The 26,668-nt window shown below is 39.9% G+C and overlaps 1 protein-coding gene across 4 annotated transcripts in view; it reads left to right on the forward strand.

Annotated features, from left to right (window-relative positions):
* TTC29 (tetratricopeptide repeat domain 29) overlaps window positions 1–26,668 on the forward strand; it is a 165,222-nt gene that overhangs the window by 95,481 nt on the left and 43,073 nt on the right. For all 4 annotated transcript variants that reach the window (XM_088660262.1, XM_035114020.3, XM_088660263.1 and 1 more), the window contains 2 exons: window positions 10,803–11,015; window positions 15,335–15,420. In XM_088660262.1, coding sequence (XP_088516388.1) covers window positions 10,803–11,015; window positions 15,335–15,420 — 299 coding nt within the window. The remainder of the gene's footprint in view (window positions 1–10,802; window positions 11,016–15,334; window positions 15,421–26,668) is intronic.

Below are 26,668 nucleotides of genomic sequence, written 5' to 3' on the forward strand. Positions count from 1 at the left end.
TGCTTCTAAGGAAGTAAAATTATGTGTTGTGTGTATGTGAAAATCTTTGCTTGGTGTGCCTCTGGTTTTTAGCAAGGAAATGAAAAGTGGGAACCTATGATCAACAGGGACAGCCTAGACAGGGGAAGGCAGAGACTATTTATGTACTAAATGTATAGGCCACTCTTCAGTGCAAGACTCTCAGGACGGTATACAATAAAAGGAATAAAATCATGCAATAAAACACTATATCAAATCAATACAAATCACGAATTGGCCGAGGACAAAGTAAAATTGGTTGACAGGGCTTTGCTTTGATGAGCTAACTAATTTTGGGAGGCATTACCTTGTCGTTTCTCAGGGAAAGGTAAAATGAAAAAGGAAGCTGTTTTTTTTACCACACCATCAGTATACACTCTCATATTCCTCACTTCCTTGCACTGCCTTCAGTGGAAAGGAAGACAGAAGGGAAGGAATAGGGGCAGCTCGTGTGTATGTGTGTTGATGGGGAGCTGCTCCATTAATCTCTGCTGCTTCTGGAATAAGCATAGCCACTTCTTGCCTTTCTGAGAGTTTGAGTCCAAGTTGCAGGCATTCATGGCAACCGAAGTGTTTTTCTTTTCGCTGGAAGCCCAGGTGGCCTCGGCCTCCTCCTCAAGAGCCATCCTCTTGAGTCTCTTCCCCCATTTCTTCCTTCCTATCATAGGAAAAGATAATAAAACTCTAAATGGCCCTGCTGTCTATCTGTCCTGCATTGTAACACAGTCTCTTCCCTCCTGAATATTCCCTATCATGGAGACTCCTCATTGTCATAGATATAATACAATAACAATATCAAATGATCGTGATTGAGCTGATTATTAGGGTACCATTATGTTAGCTTTCTTGTCTACTATATGCATATCAATGCATACATAATATTAGAAATGAAAGTAAATCTTCTATCATTCATCATAAATGTATGTTTGGTCTCAAGCACTAAAGTTCAAGGTCTTGTGGTTGAAAAAATATAGACACAGCATGCTCTTTTCTCTTTACTTTTGTCGAGTTTCTTGGTCTGAAGTTTGCTCCGCAGAACGTCCAAAGCATGAAGTCCACTGAATTCAAGTCCACTGAATTCAAAAGGAAACCTGGGGCGGAATATCATGTGGGCCCCATGGGCTGCTTCTCCATGAATTGCTCTTGTGCAATAGGCCCACGCCTCTTTCTGAAGTCAAGGGAATTTTAAAAGCAGTCTGTGGGTCTGGAGGAACAGCTTCTGAAAAGGAAACACTGTTTAAAAAATTCAGGTGCCCATTTGGATCATAATTAGGTCCCATCCCTAAAGTCTAATATATCTTTAAACAAGGCTGCAATTGAAATTTATTAAAACTTCAAATGAATTATTTCATTGCTTTTTTAAAATTCATTTTTCTACATTTCTCTTTTAAGTCTGTTACTGACACCGCTGCTTGTATTTTACCTGTCTGTTTCTGTGGTATTTTAATTATTTATTGTTTAATGAGTAGTACTGAGATGAAGCTTCATTCAAATCTGCTTTCACCCCCCAAAACTTTTTTTGCTTCAAAGCTTCGCAAGGCATTGGAACGCTGCATTAGATTCTAATGTTCTTGTTAAACAGAACAAACTTTTGGAGAGGCAAAGTTACTGTTAGTTCTTTGCAGAGGAGACCTTGGTTTTAGAGATGCCCTTTCCATTGGAGCTATGGAATTATTGTCTGGGGAATAAATGATTGTCTGTAGAATAATTGTACGGTGAATTAATGTGTAGCTAGGATTCTTGTTTTTTATATCTATTTATACATTATTCAAGTGTAATCTTGGAAACAATCCAGCCAAACGTTTGCAGTCACACTGATTTTAATAGAATTAAGCCTTAAAGTTCCCTCTGGTTCATTAAAATGGATTTAATATTACTTATTGGTGGCTGGAATGTATAGCTAAATTCTTACATTTTACAATGGCTGGGTCTGCATCTGCAATGAAGTTAGTCAAATGGTATCTCAAACAAATACTCTGGCAGTGAGACCCCAGATGTCTTACTCTCTTAAACGTTTGGCAGATCACCAGAAGAGGGAGCTACTGCCCTGCTATCTGAAGTGTTTGAGTGTCACCAAGGCAGCTGAGTGTTACTTGCTGACCTATAACTGTCAAGTGACATAAGGGGCCAATCGGATTTCACCTGACCCTATAAAGCATCAAATTCTCTAGCCAGTTCTCCAGTCTAAGCAGCATTGGAGTCAGAAAAGGCTGGGTGGGTATAGTACATATACGTACTTGCCACTTGCTTGCTCTGCTTTACCTTGCTTGCCTGTGTAATTCAAAGCAATAATAATAATAATAATAATAATAATAATAATTAATTAATTTATACCCCGCCCTCCCCGGCCAAAACCAGGCTCAGAGCAGCTAACATCAAATGTATAACACATTAACATAAAATCAGGCAATCAATTGAAATACATCCTAAAATCAGATCAGGATCAGAATAGAATCCAGAATAAACTGGTTTTTTGTCCACAAAACTAGCCCTGACATAAAATGCATTTTTTAAAGGAAATATAACCCATAGTTCAATAAAATTTGCAGGCCAACATACAAAAAATTAAAGACACAATAAAACACTAAGCCAAACCACAACTTAGTGCAAATGTGCAGGATCCTGGAGAAGAGCAAGTGCTTTGCCCCTGCCCCATCTTTTCCCTGTTGGCATGTTGTCCAAATCCAGGTTCATTGTTTAGTTTTCTCCACAATAATCATGAGCTGTAATTAAGTTTTGACCAATGATTTACAGCTTGTGGTTTGTTCAGCACAGCTAAACCTGGATGCTCATGTGTCTCCTCTAAGTTGTGGTCTGGCTTAGCATGATGTATAAGCCAGGCCAATAACATATAGTAAATGCAGTAAACTCAAATAAGTACTGTATAACAAAAAACAAAACTGGCCAAGATAAAACACATCAAATTGAATTAAAAGGCCTGGGAAAATAAATGGCTTTGCCTCGTCGTGTCTAAATGGCATTGGAGTAGATGTCAGGCAGGCAAGTCTCCCTTTTCTAATGGCAGAGTTCCTGATTATAATTTCTTGTCTGGCAACATATTAATTAATAGTCTCTCTTGCAAATCTTGTAGTATGCTTCTATTTCATGAGCTTAGGCAGTATACACTTGAGTATACATATTGAGTTTCTGATTATTTTTGCTCGTGATTTGGGCTGTTAGCTCAATTTGAAACTATTAATAGTGTTGGCAAAATGAACGCCAGTGCATTTGGTAATAAGACTTGCTTGCTATTAACCATAGGAAGAACTGGGCAATATACTGTACTTACTTTGTGCTTTCTAAAATCCCATCCACCTTTAAAAACATGTACGCAGGGACGTTTGGTGCCACTAACTATACTAAATTAATTTAAGAGGCCAAATAGAATGTAAATATCTCAAGCACTTAAACTGAGTTCAAGCCCTTGCATTAAATTTGAATCAGGATGATATAGTTCACTGTTGGTTCCTACTTGTAAATAAGCTCACACAAGTTACTAGCCTGCAGGGGATAGTATAGGAGAATCTGTATCTCCCCCAACAAACCTACTGTATTTCTGTGCTTGGGCTGGAGGAGGAAGCTGAGCACAGAGGAAGGATAGACTACCCAACCTGCTTGCTGTGCTGTCAAATCACTGAATAGTATTGTGATTTTGAGGAGATTTCTATGGTATGTGGCAATGCTGCTTTCATGCCTGCAAAACCTGTGGGCCAGGGGGCTTTAAAAGGTTAGTTCTGTTTCTTTTATAAAATGTTAAGTTTCCTCACATCTAAGTTATATGTTGAGATGGAACCATGTGGGAATCTTAATCTCTATGATAGGTTTCTGCTGATCCCATGTGTCAGGGGGACTCCCTACAGGGACCCTCCCCCAGTCATCCTGACCAGCTCTTCGCCCAGCGACAGCGCTATCAGCAGGTCAGGAGGAGGGAATGAGGAATGGAGCGGAGTGGAGAGGGGGCTCCAAGACGTGTCAGAGCCTCGGCACCAACCCAGCTGGCCAGAGGAGGAAGGACAGCGCAGCGAGGTTTCGGAGCCTCTGCAACGCTCCAGCCAAAGGACGGGAGAAGGCACGCAGCCCCTTCCGGCGCCCACATTGGGTCATGCACGCAGACGTAGGGCAAGAGGGCGACGTTTTGGGGTTCCCAGACTATTATGCTGGCGCAAGAGCAGACAAGCGCCATTGCCGGGTTCTGAATCAGAATAGGCAGTCATGTTTTCTGATGTCTCTGCGCTGTAAATAATATGCACAATAAAGCTCTTAAAGACAGAGCAGACTGGAGCATCCTTACTCAAGAGTAGCCACAACAATCCCCTGACAGCATGCTAACACCTGGAATTGACAGTATATTCTAGTCTTATAAGTTATCTATGTTGGCAGTCTCCCAAACACCCTAACAGTTCATAAGCCTCTAGACCACCTCTGCTAGGATTTTAAAGATTTATAATAATCAGCATATGCCATAGGAAGCAGAAAGTGTGGTGTACTGGCCGAGCTCCAGCTTTAGGAATCATGTTCGTAGCTGATAGGGTTGCTGGCATCCTCAAAGATGTAAGCATAATTGTAATGCTTTGTAGTTTTCATTTTAGCTATTTAATATAATATTTACCCTTCACCTCATTTCTATGTTCATTGTGTGCCCTTTGGTAGATGCCAGCATGCAATTCCTCCTTGCCTATGGCTACCAGGTGAGTGCTTAAGCACAAGGATGCTAGTAACTCTCTTTGCTAACAGATTTTAGAACTGTGTTGTATTATTATAATTATTATAATTTATTATCTGCTCTTCACACTAAGGTCCCTGGGTGCTTTACAGCAGATTAAAACGCAATGTTAAAATCCGTTTAAAGTAACTTACAATCGCAGAAATAAGGTGGGTTCTAAAAATATACACCTCAGGTGTCAAAAGCCAGCGTAAAGAGGTGTGTTGTCAGTACTGTACTGTGTAGCAGCTTATTCCACCAGATACAGATTTTAGAGCTGTTACATACCATATAGTAGCTTATTTCCCCAAATATAGATTAAAATTGTAATAAAATGTTATTGGCTCTCTCTCAATTTTAGCTTCTATTAAAGTTTCCAGTACAATGTGGACAATATAAAATTAAATGTGCTTTCTATCATAATGCTGCTGAACAAATGTGCCACATAGACATGCCAGATTATTTTTACACCATTGTTTTCAACTGCGTTATTTTCATTGCAAAATGTAAAGTCTAGCAGTAAAGGAAATAATTAGTTTCTCTCGATATTGCTGAAACATGGAGCTAGAACAGGTCAGTCAATGCATCTTACAGATTGCGACGTTTTGAATTACCTGAATAATACTTGAAGCAATCTTTGGACCTAATTAATGTCAGTTTGTTACATACAGACCTAAGAGAGATTTGCATTTATTTACTTATTAAATATCACATTCTTCCAATCATCCATCTTTATTTTTCTGTATTGTAAACTTCAAATTTGTGTACTGTTTTCTTAAGTGGGGTAACTCTTCTTTTTCTTCCCCTGCCTTCAAGTAATCAATGTGCTGCTGAATGAGTTCATTTTAATGCATTCAATCATGCCTCTAATGTTTGTAGCTTACGGGCGCAGGCATCAGTAATGCAGGAATGTTATATGGCTTTAGTTTGGGCCATTTCATAAAATATTCATGGAATCAAAAATGTGCATCAAAATAGCGTCTGGGAGAATTACATTTATGTGCCTGCTTTTATGGCAGCTTCACATTTAAACCCATTTGTGTTAATATCTAGTCAATCTTTCGGCTCCAAAATAGTGCAGAATGATAAAGATCATATATATCCTTTTTCATTCATATTTGCCTAAGATAATTCTTTCCTAATAAAAATTTACCCTTTTGCAGTTATATAGAAGACTAAATACAGAGAAGAATAGTATTCAGAAACCATAGAGGTTTCCATTTACATCATAGAGGTTTCCATTTACATCATATAGTTTGGGGGGGGGAGCTATACCTGCCACCCTCCCAAAATCAGGAAGGATACATTGCAGTTTAAGTGTAGCCCAGATACCAGATTATTATTCAAAATGTAAAGGTTTTTTTTAAAGCCAGAAATCTTTTGCACTCACATTTCTAGTTTCTATGAAAAATGAATTATTTACTATGTTTAATTCATTTTAATATATGAGTATTGTCTTTCCATTAGTATAATAGTTTAGAATGGGACCCCCTATTGAAAGAAGCTTGCAGTTATACCGTGTCATTTCAGCTATTAAAAAACAAAGATTAACTGATTGATTCGATGCTGTATCCTGGGGGCCTCTTAAATTATAAGCATTTTTAGCAATGCTTTAATTTCTGTTAGTGATTCGTGTAATGGCATCTAAAAGTGCTGTGTTTTCCATTTCAAGCGTATGATATGTTTGTGCTGATCAGAAGGTCAGAGGTTCAAATCTGCGCAACGGGGCGAGCTCCCATTGCTGTGTCCCAGTTCCTGCCAACCTAGCAGTTCAAAAGAATACCAGTGCAAGTAGAGAAAGAGGTACCGCTGCGGTGGGAAGGTCAACAGCATTCCCATGCGCTCTGGTTTCCGACACAGTGTTCTGTTGTGAAGTGGTTTAGTCATGCTGGCCCAGAAAGTTGCCTGTGGACAAACGCTGGCTCCCTTGGCTTGAAAGCGAGATGAGCGCTGCACCCCATAGTCACCTTTGACTGGACTTAACCGTCCAGGGGTCCTTTACCTTTACCTATGTTCATGGAATTTAGGGTGATATTGCACAGGTAAGTTAGAGACAGCTCCTTTTAAATGGAATTGCATTCCTCTTCAAGGTGTTTAGAATATTTTCCTCAGATTTTCTTTAAACAAGGGAGGAGAGAGCAGTGAAATCAAAAGTTCTCAAGCATGCCTAACTCTTCACTAGTTTGTAGTGAGTATGTACAGTGATGCCTCACTAGACGAATTTAATTCGTTCCACGGGTCTATTCTTATAACGAAAAATTTGTCTAGCGAATCCCATAGGAATGCATTGAATATTTTTTTAAAAAAAATTGCCCATAGGAACGCATTAATTGAATTTCAATGCATTCCTATGGGAAACCGCGATTCGCTAGACGAATTTTTCGTAAAATGAATTTGTCTAGCGAGGCAACCTCCGCTAGAAAAATCCTTTCTTTAAGCGAAAATTTTGTCTTACGGGGCGTTTGTTAAGCGAGGCACCACTGTATTTGGGACTACAAGTAATCTTAATTCCTGCTGAATGAACATATCATAATGTTTTCCCTTTTCCTTTTTCCCTTCACTCATATTTCCTCCACAAGTGACTGTGCAACTTTTAAAACACCAGCTTTCTTACAAAATAACAGCGATATAAACCCCTACCATACCTAAGGTTAATTCTGGGATTCTCTGCAGCTGGTTTCCTAATAAATTTAATCAAAATTATAACTGATCAGTCACATATGACCATCACAGCATCTATACAATATGGGATCTGTTCCCGTTCCCTTGCTTACCTGTGTGAGGTGGCACTCTCACTTGTTGGAGTAGATTTTGGTGTTAGGTGTTCATGTCCAGAGGCCAAGGCACATTACCTGTTAGGGCCCTAGTGTTAACAGCGTGCTCAAGTTCCCATGGGCCATGTGTGTTGTGAGAGCAAGCTGTTTTGTTAAAGTGCTCCCCTGGTGTGAAAAGTGCCTTTTCTCCATAGTTTCCTCTCAGCAAAGTCCCACTTTATGAGCTCTAAGCATTGGGTCATACTATGTGCCCAATCACCTGAGTTATGGTCTCCTTGTGAGATTTATATGCAGGTGGTAGAAAATGTTGATTGCGTGCTGAGTTCTATCACATCCTATGCTTGGTCTTGGTGAGGTGGGCAGCGTGAACATTGATACAGAGACAGCTATTTTTTTAATTCTCCCTCCCATCCCACTGAAGTCAATAGAAGGGAAATTTCCTGTGCCAGGTTCAGCGCAGGTGCAAAGTTATGCCTTCAGGAGTATAGCTATAGCTTGAAGAGGTTTAGGATCTGGTATAAGTATGTTCATCCTCTTGCTGTCCACACCTTTACCAATACATCTTCAGCAGTGGAATGGCTGGGTTGATGGACAGAATATCAGGAGTATTGTGCCAGCATAGGGGGCTTCCACCATATTTTATAGCCTCTCAGTTGGCATAACTGATGTATTGGATTTTGTCCACAACTGACTTTCTTATCCTAATCCTATATTTTGTAGTTTTGAATACATTGATGTTTTCATCTATATTTGATACTGTAGCAGAATCCTACTAAAAATGGCCCTATAGTTTAATTATTTGTGATTTGTTCTCTATTAGCTCATCACAGTTCTGACTATAAGGATCAAGTTTCTAAATGTGTTACTTTAATCATCTAAACTAAAAATCAGATTGAGAGAGAATGGAATTATTGATATACCTGGTGCCCAATTGCATCAAAAAGTCACTACCGGTATATCAATCAATCAAGCTTTATTACGGTCGTATACCAGCTATTAAAATAAAAATGCTTTACAGGGCTATGGGGGTTGTCATTCGGGGTGGATATGAGAGTCTATAAGTTTGAAGGGGCTATGTTTCCAGAAGGCGGGTCCAGCTGGCCTTTCCCCTGGTGCTGCTCAAAGTTCTCAGTTTCGTACCCGAGCGAAGGAACTACTTCCCACAGTCCAATCCCGCGTTTACTATTCCAATTGCTGTCTTGTTCTGGGGGGGAAGACTGGTCCTGCAGATCTGGGTGCAGAATCTGGCTACCATCCAAGTTAACTTTTGCTCCTTTCCTAATAGTAGGGCCTTTAGTTTGGCCTTATCTGGGAGGTCGGCCAGGCTCCCCAGAATGGGGGCGATGGTATCTCTACGTACCTTATCGAACAGAGGGCATCTAAAAAAAAGATGTTCAGGGCTGCCTACTTCCCCCAACGGGCAGGAGCAGAGTCTCTGCTCGTATGGGATCTTTCCGAATGAGAATGGAATTATTGATATACCTGGTGCCCAATTGCATCAAAAAGTCACTACCGGTATATATTGGAAAGCTTTCTGCAGCTATATTTCTTACAGTAGGCCCTTAGCAGAAAAGAGTAGACACAGATGCTTTATATATGTGACTCTTGTGTGGCATTTAGTAGCATTTTCCCCCTCATAGTCTTTTAATTTTTATTTCAATTTCCAGTCTTTCTTTCAAAACTCCAGTGGGTAGATTGGTGAGCTAAATTTGCATGAATCAGAATGCCAGTTTGCTTTGAGCAATTGTCTAGAAAGGCCAAGACCTTCCACCTATATATGGAAGAGACCTCACTGATGGGGTGATCTCCATAAAAATGTATATTCAACATCTGAGAACTCACTTTTGCCAGTGCTTCTCTCCCAGGACTCAGATCAAGTTTCTTGATTGAAATAGTTCATTGATCTGAGTCACTGGATCACATTTTCTTTTATTGATATGTGATAAATTCATATTGTTGCACTCAACTGATTTTACCCCCCCCCCATCTCCCAACCAATACTAGCCTTGGGGTGGAAAATTATATTTTCCAACATCTTTTATTAGTGGTTACTTGCTTGGGATCTCTATGATGTTGACATAGTAATCACTTGGAGATTTCTTCTGTATTCCTTTGAACTTCTGAGGGCATATTTTTCTCTCCAAGATTTACAGCTGACTTTACAAGGCATGGGCATGGACAATGTTACTCTCAAAAAGACTATATTCTACAAGCAAGATCAAAGGCAGTGGAACAAACACCAAAAATTATATGCTTGATAACAGAATATAAATACTTATTAAAAAAAATATTCCCCTGTTGTTAGCTGCAATTGTATAATGAAATTATAGATAGCAGGTTGAGTCATATGTTTCAATCCAGCTAGTGAGTGCCTATGCATGTTGGAATGAGTTTTCCCCTAGATACATGTGGAGCTGCTGTGTTCAGTTCAGTTCAGGGGCAGCTAAGTTCAGTTCAGGGGCAGATGTGTGTGGATAGCCTTAAAGATTCTGACAAGATGTTAGAGCCTTTCATCCTGGGCAGCTGGGTTGGAGCAATAGTGCAGTCTTTTCAAGAACAATAGCTTTAAAAGTATTTAAATTCATCAATAAGTACTGATGATTAGTGATTTACTGTCGGCTTTTATTTCCAGTGAAGTCCAAATTAAGAGGAACACACAGTTTGAGGTGTACCTGTATAGACAATCTTCTGAAGGCTGTATTTGTCTATACTGTAAATCATTTTTATTTGCTTTGCAAACTGAAACTAATAACAAACAAAATAAACATCTAATCACTTTATATTGTTTACCGGTCCTAACTATTACTGCCAGCATATCTATGTACAAAGAAATATGTCATGCTCTATTACAAGCAGTTCCCCGTTTACGTGAGGGCTACATTCTGAGGCACCACAAATGTCGGTGAAATCGTGTATAATTGAAAGCCATTGAAAAACCCTGCAAATGCCCTGCCCCGCTCTGTTCCCGTTCCTCCCTTTTAGTCATGCTTCAGTGACATCTTTATGATGTTTCCGGTCACTTCCAGGTTTGGCGCAATGCACGTATACATGGTCGCACAGATTTTGAACATGTGTAAATGGGGAGCTGCATGTCTATTCTTCCAATATTGCTATGGACACACCCCACATTTATGTCTTTGAATTGGCATATCAAAATATTGTCCGTTTATCATAATGTTGTTATCAAATATTATGCCTTTAATCAGTAAGTAATATCCTATTGGGAGTAGCTAATGATGAGAGTTCTTCAAGAATATTTTGTAAACTACGTAGATGTCTTATCGTTATGACTGACTTACATTCTTCAGGTCAGTTCCTGAAAGCCGTAGAACATTATGAAGCATTCTATCAACTGACAGTGGGACGGATATGGAAAGATGATACAGGCAAGACTCTCACTTCACTAGCCTGTGAGCATCTCTGGAGAATTTACACATTACTAGCAAAAAAAATGCTAGGAAATAAAGAACACCAACAGGCCATCAAAACTCTAATAAAAGCACTTGAAATGGCAAAAGAAGGTGGGTAGAAAATAACACTCCTGCATTTCTCTCTTTAATGTGCAGGCCTGTTCTTTCCCAGGAGTAAAGTAAAAAACATCAAGTGTTTGGTGATTATTTTCTATGAAATTCAAGACAAATGCTATCAATATATTTCTAAATCTTGTTGTAAAACAGAAGCACCTACTTGCTGACAAGTAGGAATCCATTTATTTCTTGAAAGCTTTTAACACCAAAAATGCAGTCTCCTGAGAGTACTTTTGTAAAACAATGAGTCCATAATCGGAAGTAAGGTCACTGGCAGCACGGCTGGTTGCGGTTGTTCACTGATTATTCACTGTTACTTGGCTGGCATTGCTTATTGGACTGTCAGCTAATTATGAAAATAAGATCATTGGTTTGTATCAGAGGTGATAAGCTTTTTCCCCTTAGTGAAAAGTGACTATCTCAGTGACTAAGATAAAAGCTTGATTATTGGGGGAAGGGTTTTGTGCTGCCTGTGGTAAGGGTTTCAGGAAACTTGGAAAGTTTAGAGCACTTCTGTCTGTCTGTCTGTCTGTCTTTCTGTTTGTTTGTTTGTTTGTTTGTTTGTTTTAGTACCAACAGTATTTATTTATTTATTACATGCATTTATAGCTTGCCCTTCAGCAAGCATTCCCAGCATAGGTTGCACGCAGCTAAATAAACAAATAAAGCCAGACAATGCTTATCAGTAAGCCAATAATTTAAACCCATTTAAATAGCAAACAAAGCCTGGGCAAAAGGCTATAACTTGTCGCACCAAGATTTGCCCATTAGAAGAATAGTCTTTCTATGTCTCCCATACATGCATGCATACACTTTAACTAACTCACAGAATATCAAAATTATCAGAGTACTTCCTCAAGAGATAAGTTGATTTAGGTAGATACTATGAAGTCTTAACTGCCTTCATGCACAAACTCAGCCGCATGGGGACTACTTTGCTGTGGTACTCAGTGTTGTTTCTGCTGAAGGTGTGGCCATTTACATAGATCTTTCCCACTTGGTTGGTCTGCCTTCTACTGAAGCAGGTCTGTTCAGCCTGCTCCTAGTCTGCAGCCAAATATTGGAGGTAGTGTAAGTTGTGGAAACCCTTTGATGATCAGCAATTGTACCATTTCAGCTGAAAAGATTCTCTGAGAAGAAGAGTGGGCTCCATACTGCACACATTGGCCTCATGTTTATTTGTCTACAACACCAGCTTATGGATAAATACCTACAATCAAGAAGATCTTGACTAATCAGAGTACTGCTCTGACTTTCACATCTCACCAGTACCTGGTATTCAAACTTCGGTTGTCTCCTTGACATGGAGGGAACTTTGCACTCAGTCTGTTTATGATTGCAGATTATTTTAAAGAAAAGAGTGCTTACCTTTTTGGTCAACCTTTGTCTAAAGATGGTTCTTCAGCATGCTTTTTTAAAACAAAAATATTTATTCAGGAGATCATTGGTCTGAATGCTGACATTTCTTCCTTCTGCAGAAACATTCCTTAGGCCGCAAATCCTAATCCCCCCTTCTTAGTTGTATAATTTTGTAGTTGTGTGTTATTTATAATAATAATAATTTAATAATAATTTATTATTTATACCCCGCCAATCTGACTGGGTTTCCCCAGCCACTCTGGGTGGCTTCCAACAGAAAAATAAAACACAGTAATCTATTAAACATTAAAAGCCTCCCTAAACAGGGCTGCCTTCAGATGTCTTCTAAAAGTCTGGTAGTTGTTTTTCTCTTTGACATCTGATGGGAGGGTGTTCCACAGGGCGGGCGCCACTACCGAGAAGGCCCTCTGCCTCGTTCCCTGAAACTTGGCTTCTCACAACGAGGGAACCGCCAGAAGGCCCTCGGTGCTGGACCTCAGTGTCCGGGCAAAACTATGGAGGTGGAGATGCTCCTTCAGTATACTGGACCGAGGCCATTTAGGGCTTTAAAGGTCAGCACCAACACTTAGAATTGTGCTCGAAAACGTACTGGGAGCCAATGTAGATCTTTCAAGACCGGTGTTATGTGGTCTCGGCGGCCACTCCCAGTCACCAGTCTCGCTGCCGCATTCTGGATTAGTTGTAGTTTCCGGGTCACCTTCTAAGGTAGCTCCACGTAGAGCGCATTGCAGTAGTCCAAGCGAGAGATAGCTAGAGCATGTACCACTCTGGCGAGACAGTCTGCAGGCAGGTAGGGTCTCAGCCTGCGTACCAGATGGAGCTGATAGACAGCTGCCCTGGACACAGAATTGACCTGCGCCTCCATGGACAGCTGTGAGTCCAAAATGACCCCCAGGCTGCACACCTGGTCCTTCAGGGGCACAGTTACCCCATTCAGGACCAGGGAGTCCTCCACATCTGCCCGCCTACTGTCCCCCACAAACAGTACTTCTGTCTTGTCAGGATTCAACCTCAATCTGTTAGCTGCCATCCATCCTCCAACCGCCTCCAGGCACTCACACAGGACCTTCACCGCCTTCACTGGTTCTGATTTGAAAGAGAGATAGAGCTGGATATCATCCGCATACTGATGAACACCCAGCCCAAACCCCCTGATGATCTCTCCCAGCAGCTGCATGTAGATGTTAAAAAGCATGGGGGAGAGGACAGAACCCTGAGGCACCCCACAAGTGAGAGCCCAGGGGTCTGAACACTCATCCCCCACCACCACTTTCTGAACACGGCCCAGGAGGAAGGAGCTGAACCACTGTATAACAGTGCCCCCAGCTCCCAACCCCTTTAGGCAGTCCAGAAGGATGTTATGGTCGATGGTGTCAAAAGCCGCTGAGAGATCCAGCAGGACTAGGAAACGGCTCTCACCTTTCTCCCTAGCCTACCGGAGATCATCAACCAGTGCGACCAAGGCAGTTTCAGTCCCATGATGAGGCCTGAATCCCGACTGGAAGGGATCCAAACGGTCCGCTTCTTCCAGGCTTGCCTGGAGTTGTTCAGCAACCACTCGTTCAATCACCTTGCCCAAGAATGGAAGATTTGAAACTGGGCGATAGTTGGCCATATTGACCGCATCTAAAGATGGTTTTTTAAGACACGGTTTAATAACCACCTCTTTCAGCGGGTCTGGGAAGGCTCCCTCATGGAGAGAAGCATTCACCAACCCGCGAAGCCCATCGCCCAGCCCTTCCCGGCTAGCTTTTATAAGCCAGGATGGGCAAGGATCAAGGAGACAGATGGTGGGTTTCACTCGTCCAAGCAGCCTGTCCACATCCTCGGAGGTAACAGATTGGAATTGATCCCACACAACTTAACTTGACTAGACAGACCTCCAGCACTCCCCCGCCCCGGCCCTGCGCCCACGGTGGAGTCTACCTCTTCCCGAATCTGAGCGATTTAAACATATTCATTTCAGAAGTGTATAAATATTAGGGGCTTTGCTAATAATGGTAGCATGGACTTAACAGTTAAGTAGTAATTGTAAATTTCACAGACATGTTTAAATGGCTACCTTTGTTGTGATATGCATGGAGGCAGCAGAGATTATCCAATGCTAGTTCTAGACTCATTAAAATTAATGACTATTATTAACTTAGGCCCATTAATTTCAGTGGGTTTACACCCTGAGAGGAACCTATTTGGATACAACCCAAAAACTTTATCCTTAATTGAACTACCACTTATATGTCTGGAATCAGGGCTGGCTCTAGAAACCTGAGATGCCCTGACCCACTAGAATCCCTTCCATTAGTTCCCCTACTTGCATATGGAGGAACCCTCCCTCCTGGATACACAGAGATTGATGAAGCAGCTCATGCCCAGTTTCTGCTGGAGCATACCTTGTATGCTCCTGACACTACAGTTCTCACTTAACCTACCTGATCACTGCTTGCCATTGACTAAAACAGGAAAAGGCTGCTTTGTTATGGTATTGCTTGCTGATACTTTTTGCTGAAAGTAAAATGAACCATTTTAAAAGATAACTTACATCTCCAGAAAACGTAGTGTGGCGGGACAGTAGCATTCATGTAACCTCCCAGCAGCTGAGTTGCTGCTACTGCTTCCCAGAAGAGCCAGGTAGTGGGGAGGTCCGTGCAGCATGAAGACACTGGCAAGAGCACCATGCCATCCTCCCTTCTGCCTCTTCCCTCCCACTCTCCTGGTAAGCAGCAGCTACTCAGGAGGCCAAGTGAGCCCCACCATCCCACCACGACTGGTGTTCACGACTGATTATACAGGTTGAGGAGATAAGTCATAATAAAGTATGAATGTAAAAACATGATATTTAAAAATGCATGTCAAGTTCCAGGTATCACATTAGTTTTTAAGCTTCGTGATAATTAATCTTAATGATAATTACTGCCTTGATACCTCTTATTTAGCGGGGAACAAAAAGATGGAAGGAGAAGCTGCCTACTGTTTGGGTCTAGCATATCATACAGTTGGAGAAGAACAGACAGCAATAGAAGTAAGTTTTTTTAAGTGTTGGTTCATTACCTAATATGCATTATTGAACTTACTATTTAAGCTATCATATCTGTGGTGCGTTTGGTTGTATATATCGTTCTCTTAATGGATTGAATTCTGAGAAGAGATAAAACTGTTAGCTGGTTAACTTAATTCCATGTCAATTCCTTGTTTTCAGACAGCTCGTTTTATATACAGACACCCTAAGATAATTAAATATAAGCATAGGAACTGGCTTCTAAGAATGATTGAAGCAATTCTCAATTGTATTTTTTTCTCTAACGTTCCAAAATAATAGTACTGCAAAAGACTCATTAAGTCAAACCCTGAATTTTCAGATATACCTTATGGCTTGGGCACTTCCCCCAGGTGTCAAATATACTTTTTCCAAAAAAAAAAGCAAGCAGGATTTCCCACATTGTTAGGCTCAAAATAAAACTTGAGAAGCTTTGGTGAACCCAAAAGATCATTGCCATTGCTTAAAGGTTACCATAGTCTAGTTTTTCACTTCATGGGATTAGCAGTTTGACACTCCTTTTTCAGTAGAATTTATTGAACATACAAACTTTGATTAAAATAGCTAGTATTTTTAGTTAGAATACTTTTTACAGTAAACAGTGTAATAACCAAAATTATAATACAGAGGAAGTTAAAGTCAAAGTTAGTCCCTATTATTATTATTATTATTATTTATCATGTCATACATGTTATATAATATATGTAATACTAAATGTGGTATACCATTTAATTATAATATCCCCATAGAAGAAATTTACAGAATCGTAAAAATAAAGTGCAATTCTTACTAAGAAAGAGTGCACAGTGAGGAATAAAAAATGTTTCATAGAAGCCTTTAATCCTCAACAGTGATCAATATATATACAGTGGTAAAATATCTGCTGTTTTCAATTCCATTGAGCACATGTGAGCTTTACTATCCAATTAGAAATCATTGGCTTAAGATTTACCCTTCTGTTCTCAGTTTAATGGTCCCTTTATCCAAGGGGAGCTCAGATGCTTACAGAGATGAAATCATTGCATTCTGCTCCCAGAGGACTACTGCTTATCATTACTTGTAACATGCAGACAATACTGCTGGAAGCCAGTTTGCCACATGGTAATGTGTAGTTCATCACCAGCTTCTGTAGCATGCTAAAAGGGTCTTGCCACACAGCATGGGACTATTCAGGTATACACTCGGGGGTCTCAACAGTTATTTCCCTGCTTTGCATCAGAGTTTTCATCTTCTCTATCCCTTTGTTCTGTGGGCCACCTCAAGCAGCCTCCTTCTGGGAGAATCTAAAAGGCAGGGTTTTTTCAGATGCTGTTGGCTCCAATTGTTGCCTGTCGTTGGTTCCTTTTGCCATTTTGCTATTGCTCTCCTTCCACAATGCAAGCAATACAGGACACAAAGATTCAAGGTAGTCTGCCTGAAACATGAGTTTTAAAAGGTGACACTATTATATTGCCTTATTTAATGATGTGCCCACCTTGTCTAAAGAATGGAACTGGATTTTTCTCCCTTGGGGTGCTTAATGACTGAATGATATATATTCATTACAGGAAAACTGTCTTTAAGTGGGAGGGAGTGTGCTTCTGAATAATAGTTGCCAGGGAGCACAAGTAGGGAGAGCGCTGTTGCTCTTCTGGCATGCCACTGTGAGAACTGGATGCCAGACTATATAAACTTTTGGTCTGATCCAACAGGTATCTTCCTCTGTTCTTCTCCTGTTTCCACTGCTTGTCTGGAACCTCAAGAACAAGGAAGTGGTTAAACACTTGACAGGCCACAGCACATGGATGATGGGATGCAGTCAGCTTCATCAAAACACGTTGTCCATTAAGCACATGTATTAAAACATACTTTCCTGAAATATGAATAGAAATAGGCTTGTGTGTTTGGGGCAAGTTGAAATATAGGCCCTAATGGCATTTAAGAATGACTGAGATTCGAAAAGATTATAGTCTGTTTCTTAGTCAAGAGGGTAGTGGATCCTGGTGTTCTGAGGTCTGCCTCCCCAGCTGGTTGGTACTAGGTGAACTTGTATTGGAAGTGGGTTTCAGAGACACGGGTCTATAATGCACTAGGAAAATATGGTCAGATATCAACCCTGCAGCCAGGATAGCCGCTTGGGTACATGTCGGGAATAATGCACTCTATCGGGATGCCTTGGAAGATGACTCAAAAAGTTCAGCTAATGCAAAATGTGGCAGTATATCTGGTAACAGTGTGGCTCAATTCAGATTATTTTGGGGAGTACTGATATCCCATATGTCTCCCCCCCCTTAATACTTAAGATTTTCTGCTCTTATATCTACAAACATGCAATTCTCACTTTCCTTTTGACCACAGAAAGTCCAAAGGGAACAAATATTTGTAAGCAGAGCTGGCCTTATTCTGTTGCTATTGCTGGGGTTGTCCCCCTAGCTGCTCCTCACCAAGGTGGCTGTTGTAAGTTGGCATTAAAGCAGTAAAGTTCAAGCTTGTTCTCATTTGTGCCACTTTCTCTCCATCTTCCCCACACTGACATGAGTTAATCACTAGCACACATTAGAAATGATTCTCCAGAGAGAGGCATGCATTGAAAGAATGAAGAAGGCCACTCTTTTGCAACTCTGACCTCCCTGATTGTCTACTGTACTATACGGTATATAAAACCACCAAAGTTTCATCTGACTGAAGCTAAAGTCATTTGCATACTTTAAAATACTTTGGTTGTGCCTATGACGCAATTATAATCTGGATTGTATTAGAATGACCTGCAATTGTCTGATGCCATGTGGGTGGTTGCACCTGGAAGCAAGGAGCTTCTACATGTAGTAGACATACACCTTAGATGAACAAAGCATTTTTTGCATTACAAGCAAGTCATTCAGAAAACTGACTTGACTCTCTGAATTGACATTCGTTATGTGCAGCTGTGAAGGTAGAGTATTGTTCCTTTCAGATATACTAGACAAATAAAAATAGCTGTGTATGTAAGCAGGTGAATTTGAAAAGCTATATGCATTGAATTTCTGCCTTGTCATATTTACCGAATTTACTACTGCATTCCAAATGAGCTAGTTGTACAATTAAAATCCATACACAGGCTAATTCAAGCAATCCTCTTGTTCTCCCTGCCTCACTTGCCCATCTAGGTCTGCTTGTGTACATCCTGTGATTATAAAACAAGCTGTAGATGCTGTGCAACTTTCTTTTTAAAAGGTTCACGGCCATGACTACCAAAAAGACCTTTCTTTATTAGGAGGGAAACAGTTTTGCAATTTAGGTGTTTTAAGTAATGTGTGTAAATGGTCATATTTTTATTCTACTGTGTAGTGCCCTGAGCCCCTTTGGGAGCAAGGACAGTCAGGCCCGGCTCTAGGTGTAGTCCCGGTGGCGTGGGGCGCCAGGGCGCTGGGCTGGCAGAGGGGTGCTGCGCGGCAAAGCCGCGTGGAAGCCATGCTGCGCGCTGCGAGGGCGGGGGTGCCGAAGCGATCTCCGCGCCTGACCTGCTTGAGACGGCCCTGAGGACAGTATATAGATATTAATAATTTAATATCTATATACATTTATTATATTATTTATTTATTATTTATTATATTATTAACCCTCTCCTTTCTTTCCTTTATAGATATGCTAGCTTTCTGTTGCTTTGATCCTCCATCCCACCAAATTAATTGCCTTAAAAAGCCTTACTAGAGGAGGGGGGAATCAAGTGCTAGGGGGCTACCAGTAGCTTCAAATGATGCGCAGGAATCCACCATCTGTTATCACTGCCAACTCCTTGCACCAATACTTTCTCTTAATCTCTATCCCCAATTCTCTGTCCTATGACATCCATGTTTTTTCCACCCTGCATGGCTGTTCTTCATGTAGAGAAAATGTAATACATGATGTAGAACCAACTTAAATTTAACAATTTGCCACCCCCCTGCTTACACCAAGTAGGGTTAACAGAGAGCCAGGTTACCATGTTGGGAGTGGTAAAACATAACTAGCTTTACTTTCCCACTTGCAATCTCTAGCCTCCTTGCACAGCACCACCTGCTGGTATTGTGCTTATACAGTTAACACCACAATAGGCAACCAGGAATTTCATGCAGGCAAGTGACCCAGCTGATGGAGGAGGGACAGATTACTCTATCTCTCTTCTGCTGATCTACATACTTTCCATGCTAACCATGGAGGAAGGAAAGCCATTTCCTCCATGACTAGTGTGAAAATACAGTCTGCTAGCCACCTAACAGGATTGTAGGAAAAATGCAGACTAGTAACTTTTGTGGGCTTATTTACATGGCTGGGGTATACCAATGTAAAATCAAATAGATTTGTTTCAGATTCTCACTTTACTTGCAAGCACTTTGTCTGTGTCTTTTAAAAGCAGATAAATATAAATCATTTAATAAAATTTTGGAAATAATTGAGCTCAAATTATGTTTATGTTCAAAAAGTGGGGGTGTTTCCTCATTCTATTCTGCTGGAGTTCATCTGATCTCAACTTTTAAATAAGTATAAATTCTACTTATGAATTATAGTTGGGCATCCCTTTCACAATAAAACCTGAAGTATTAGTTAAGCCTGCTCATTCTGTCACTTTATTTTAAACAACGTGTATTTCATAATTTCAGTTCTAATCAGAAATATTGATAGTAAACAGTAAAATAAATAAACCAGCCATTCCATACTGTGAAAGTTGTAATATCAATATTTAAACTATTATTGTCTGAAATCTTTTTATGATTGCATGTAGCAATAATGCTACTGCACTCCACTGTTTTATACACTCTGATATCGGCTACTAAACATCATAAAAGCATTGTATTTTATCATTTAAATCTGCCCAAGATTTCAGTTTTTATTTGCATGTAAAGGTCTAATTTTTTATTCAGTCAATAGTACAGTGAATTTCTTGCAATTCTGTGGACTTAACCTTTGCAAATGCAAGCTTTTATTGATTGAGAACTTTTCCTTCAACGTCAGTAGTTTTGAAAAAAGAAAGTGATTATCTAAATCACTTTTTTTTTACTTAGAAATGCTTCTGTCTATAATGTTTTATCCCCTTATCTTAGGGAAAAACTGGTATATTAATATTTTTTGGATATTCACTGCTGGAAATGACAACATTAATTTTAGAGTATTGAAGTAAATCAGCAAATATTTGTGAAACCCTCAATTGCTGATTGGCTTCAATAGTCCAAAGCTTATGTTTATATTCCCACCAATTAAAACACACACCATGGTATCAACAAAGCAACATCATCCTGACATCAAGGTATATAAGTGTAGGCATTTTAGTGTGATAAAAGCAATTCAGATATCGGGATCACAGTGCTGCTGTACAAGCGCATGCATTTCTACTTACCCAAATCTTCAGACATCTTGCATCTAGCTCATTGTTTTCTTCACTATCTTTGAAGAACACCACCCACCCACCCCCCGCTTTCAGAAATCCTCTCCAACTGCTTGTGTGTGTGTCTTGGTGGCCCTTATGCTGCCCATCATATTGAAGAATCCTCAAGGTGAAAGATGGTAGCCTCATCCCTGCTTCCGTCTCTGCACTGTTTTCAGGCTTGTCACTGCTCGGTACTCAGCGCCACACTGGCTTGTTTTGTCAATAACCATTTATTTGTTGCTGGAGTAGTAGCAACCATTACATCTGACCTCCCTGTTTCATCAATTATGGATAGATTATTGGATGTGAACATCTGCAAAAGCTTGCTGCTGGCTGGGATTAGATAAAGTATTAAACTGTTGTTTATTGTCGGGCCAAAACTCTACTGGGAAGCCAGGGAATTCCAAGACCAGCAGATTCCCCATCAGCAAGCACCAAAAACTGTTTACTATTGCCACTGTTTCCCATAAGATCTTAGCATTTATTATTTACACTTATTACTAGTTGTTATAACATACTTGATAAAAGCTCTTGGCAGGCATAGCATTTTGAGCCATTGTCACAGCTGTCAGGACAGAAAGCATACATAAATTGCTTTTGCCTCTTATATCACCTCTGCAGGATAACAGACGAAGCCTATTCAGACTGTCACAGCATTTATACTTAAATATTCACCACATTTGCTGGCTGAAAATATTAGGTTCCGGTTTCTAAGGGGAAAATTATGCTAATATTTAATTTTGTTTAAAGAAATGAAGCCTATGTTATTCAGGATTTGAATTTAAGTAGATTCTGAGCTATCCGTATTAATCTAATGTACAAAGTTACTGAAATTTGTAAGTAATTACTACAAAGATAAATATATGTTGTTGAAATAGCTTAGATTTTATCAGTATTAATGAACATGCTGATACATAAAAATAATCAGAGAATCAGTGTAGTAAAGGCGATAAAAGAAACAAAAAATATAGTTCAGAAGTGCCCATGGTTCATTTTAAGTGCCATATTATGTAACCTATTTATTTCTGCTACTTATTGAAGAAAGTTATAGCCAGTTATGACAATAAGAGTAGATGTAGACGTGATGACAGAAGAACATGAGAAACACAATATCCATGTTCACGTGTCCTGCTAAAAACATGGCACAATGTACACGAGCAGGAATGAGCCAAAGCAAACTTTGGGCTCATTTCCACTTTCTCTCCTCCTCCTATATAGCTGGGACAAGGAGTTTGGAAGCTTTTGATTCTATGTTTGGTTAGCCACAGCTTGATCTGATACTAAAATTATCTAGCAAGTGTTTTGAAGCACCCCTAAAGATATCCAGTTTCAGTTTTGACTTGGAGAAGCTTCAAGGCAGACTCCATTACAGAAAGCCAAGCTTGCTCATGCTCCATACAAGGTGAGCTGCAAGAGAGATGGTACGGTAAATTCATTGTCTCCTTTCACAGTAACCTCTGCCATTCCTCCTTCATCATTTGTAAATTTAGAACCAAGCAAAAGAGCATCAGACTCATAGAAGCATTAAACCAAGATGTGGTCACCCAAATTTTATGCCTTCCTCCCCACAACCCTCACATTTACTAATCAAGAAGTTTCAATAGCCTGAGGGGCTCTTGCCAGAAGTGCGCAAAATATGTTAATCTCTTTTTCCCGTTTTACCTGGACAGCAGAATATAGAAACAATTTTGCAAACATGTATTTAGACAAAAACTTTCCTGGCTGACATCATTTTGCTTTTTACACCCATTCACTGTCATCTTTGGTAATTTTCTAGCCCAACTCAAGCATAAGAGGTGATGCCTTTCACCTTATTATCTAGGAATCTTTCAGAAACCAAGGAAACCTCACCCCTCTGTCTAGAAACTTTCCTATGGATTCCCCCCCTCCATTCCTTTTGTTGCTGAAGAGGTGCTCTCACTTCCAACACACCAAATCACAGAACAAGGACAGGTATTAACACCACTTCCTCGCCAGCAAGCCCATTAGCTGGCCAAACTCTCTCTCTCCCCTTCCACTACCTTGTGCTTTCAAGCCCCATCATTTCTCTTTTTTCTTTGAGAGATCTCCTGTCTTTATTCCCCTTGCCATGTCCCAAACTCTTCCAATTGCTTTATTAGAATTCTTGCCCTAAAACATTTCCCAGACTCCCACAAAATCACTACCCAAACATTCCTTATTCCCCAGACAACCTCCCCATCCCTCTCTATAAAGAAGCAATGCAACTCAGCACCCAATTTTTGCCTTCTAGTACCACTTCACCCCCATGAGCGAAATCTACTTCCTCTCATTCATTTCATCCTCAATTTTCCTGAAAAAAATTCTAGTTTCCTATGGAATGCTTCTAAGAATAACTCTTCAACTGACTTTTAGTTTCCTAATATCAAACTAATATTAGTGTACTTCATAACATAAAAGTTTTTTCTTGTATTATTGCATAATTCTGTGAAAATTGAAGGGAGAATGAATGTGGAGAACAAATAAAATATTCTAATATTTGAAAGCTGAAAGATACATTATTGTGCATTGGTGGATATACAGTTGTATGAAATGTCAGTACAGTATTGGGTATATCTAGGTATTAAACATAGTAGTATATTTTATATATCTACAGATACTTGACAGTGGCAGGAAATGTTGCCTGGAGTAATGTCTATAAAGTACCTAGTAACAAGAAGTTTGAAATGCAAGAGATGAGCGGGTTGCAATGTTATGTTGAGGAATGAAAGCAATTGAATGAGAAAGATGGAAATGATGTTTTAGGGTAAACAAAATAATTGTAGTAGTCATGAAGACTTCAGCAAGAGATACTTTGAAGCAGAAGACAAATAGTACATTAGAAAAAAATATGTAGTCGAGCTTGGCAGATTTGTACACGGGCTCTTATAAAATACACTGGAATAGTCAAGGATGATGAAGATAGATTTATGGATAGTGGTAAGGAAGAGTGTTTCCCTTCTCTGCTGTAAGACAATGCCCACAGCTCGAATGTTGGGTTGAAGCTGACCTCCATCTTGAAGTCTGACCTTTGGAAATACATATTTAATGCTAAGACAACATAAATATAATTTAAGCCTACTGCTGGGTTTGAGTATTCCAAACATTTCTTCTAAAACAGATTATTTCAAACCTCATTTTATACCACTCCTATCTGTACATCAGGGATTTTTTTTTACTTTGTTTTATTTCATTCAGCTGGAATGCTCTGTTTCAACATTTGCTGTGACTTCTTGATACTGCTAACGTATTTCCACTCTAGAATTGCTTTTGCTACAGGCAGTGGTTTATGCCTAAGCATTGGAATGTGTACAGTATTTCTATCCAACGTACCATTATTAAGCCTTGTGACACATAGCTTCTCTATGGCAGGATAGGGGGGAATAGACAAATGTGGAATGTGCCCACATTTTCATCATTATATCATGTTTCTTATATAATAATGTATATTGTTATATCTTATACATATATGATATGTGTAAATATTACACATACTATATATGTTTATTTTAAAGACATTGTACAAACCTAGAGAAATGCTTGTTACCCAGAGTTGAAATTAGTAGTATTTGTGATATGTATTGTTTGCTAAGACAATTAAGGTTAAAAGCTATATTCTGAAATAAATTAAATTCATTTTTAATACATAACATTAGATCCAGACATTGGTCATACTTGGAGATGATTCACTGAAATCAGTAGAATTTAAGATTAGAGTCTTCTCTAAATATGTATCTATATTTTAGCATTATCCATTTTCCTTCCGATGCCCTGCATTATAGTTCCAATCTACCTATTTAGAAGTGTTTTATTGAATATACGGTAATATAGATATTCCAAAAAGAGGAACAGGATTCTAATATGGCCACACTTAAGCTGTTTGGGTAGCAAGGAAGCAAGGTTGTGGCAGTTGAATACAAAAGTGGCAGAAATTTCATTATGAACCACATCATGAACTGTGAAAGACTGCAAGAAAACAGATAATTTGTGTCTAGAGCATGGGTGTCAAACACAAGGCCCGGGGGCCAAATCTGGCCCGCCAGACCTTGTCATGTGGCCCGCCGAGCGCCCCAGCCAGCAGGACCCAGCAGCGGGACCTCTTTCCTTCCTCTCTCCCTCCTGCTCCCTCTTTTCTTTCTTCCTTCCTTCCGTCCTTCCCATCTTTCTTCCTCTCCCTCATTCTTATTCTTTCTTTCCCTCTACTTCCTTCCTTCTTTCTCCCTTTCCGTCTTCTCTCCCTCTTTCTTTTTCTTTACTTCTTTATTCCCTTCCTTATTTCGATTCTTCTTTCTCTCCCCTCTTTCCTTCCTTCCTCTCTCCCTCCCACTCCCTCTTTTCTTCCTTCCTTCCTTCCTCCCTCCCCTCCCCCCTCCCCTCCCCTCCCTCTCCCTCTCCTCAGAAACATAGGATGCTGCTTTATACTTCTGGCCCTTAAACCCTGGAACCAGGAGAGCAGCTCCAGTGAGTCAACCTCAGCCAGTCCCTTTGGTGAAGGGTGGTGGCTCACTGGCAGAACATCTGTCCTGCATGCAGAAGGACCCCAGCATCTCCAGGTACTAGCAGCTCTGCAAAGGTCCTGCATGAAACCCTAGCGAGCCTCCACCACCCAGTGCAGTTACCAAAAATCATTTTTCAATAAATTGTACAATAATTGTACATTTGAATATCTACTTGCCATTATTCTGACTATGTTTCTGCTTTCAGAGCTAGTTATTACTTACATTATTACAAAAACAGTAATAATTGAATGCAGTGACAATAATTTATGATAATAAAGAGTGGACACATAGTCCTACAGATACAACCGGCCCTTTGAGGGTGACCAAACTGCTGATGCGGCCCCCTATGAATTTGAGTTTGACACCCCTGGTCTAGAGTTATGTGCTGCTCTGGTCACAGAAGTTAGATCTTTACCTCTTCTTTATCCAACACTTTATTCAATACTTTAGACATGACCACATCCCCTTACCAGCTTCCTAGTGCAGTATTGCAGTCTTTTAAATAGTAGCAGCTGACACATTCCAGGCTGTCAGCACGGCAAAGGTGAAATATTCCAGCTCTCATGGATGAAATGCAGTTTAGCCAACCCTTAGAAAAGATTGCCCTGTGATGTGTACTAGTCAATTGGTTGATTTGGACTGGGCTGCATGTGCTCCACTTAAGGTACATCTAACATCAGTAAAGCCTTATGGTTTGCATTGATTTATCCAGCATGGTTTGCATAGATTTCCTGTTCACTTCCCATCCCCCATTAAACCGCATAAATGACATTCACTAATCCTTTCTTGAAAATGTGCAAAAAGGATTTCCATAGATAGTCTTTGGAGAGTTCTTGTGTCCTCATGTGTGTAATAGATTGGGTCAAGGTACTAAGAGGGAGGGAGGGAAGAATGAGATTTCATTATATATACATGCTTTCCTGTGACTCATTGAAAAAATGGGGGGGGATTATGCAATACAGATTATGTGAGTGTTTAAATTAAATTAAGTTCATATGTTTCACTGTGGCAGCTGTAATCCTTTGTTTACAGAAGAGGTCACATTAATAGACTACATTCCAAATGAATATTAACAAATGACTTTTGTGCAAAGATTATTAGAAGCACATACAATAAATTTGTATACAACAGTTTGTTTTCAAGTTTACCCTTTTAAATTCTATACAACCTATTATAACAGATTCCTCTGGACTATTATAAACCAAACAAATACATAGTAACTATTAGAGGGAGATTGTGCATTTGAATGATTGATGCCAAATCTGGGTACAGCTAATGGAATTTAAAGATGTTATCTCATAATTGCCAAGCATGTATGCACAACTGGTAAATTGTATAAATTGCTTTGTTAACTTAAATTCATGTATTTAGCTTC

Source organism: Zootoca vivipara, chromosome Z1, assembly GCF_965207765.1.
Source record: "Zootoca vivipara chromosome Z1, rZooViv2.hap1.1, whole genome shotgun sequence".
Taxonomy (NCBI): Eukaryota; Metazoa; Chordata; class Lepidosauria; order Squamata; family Lacertidae; genus Zootoca; species Zootoca vivipara.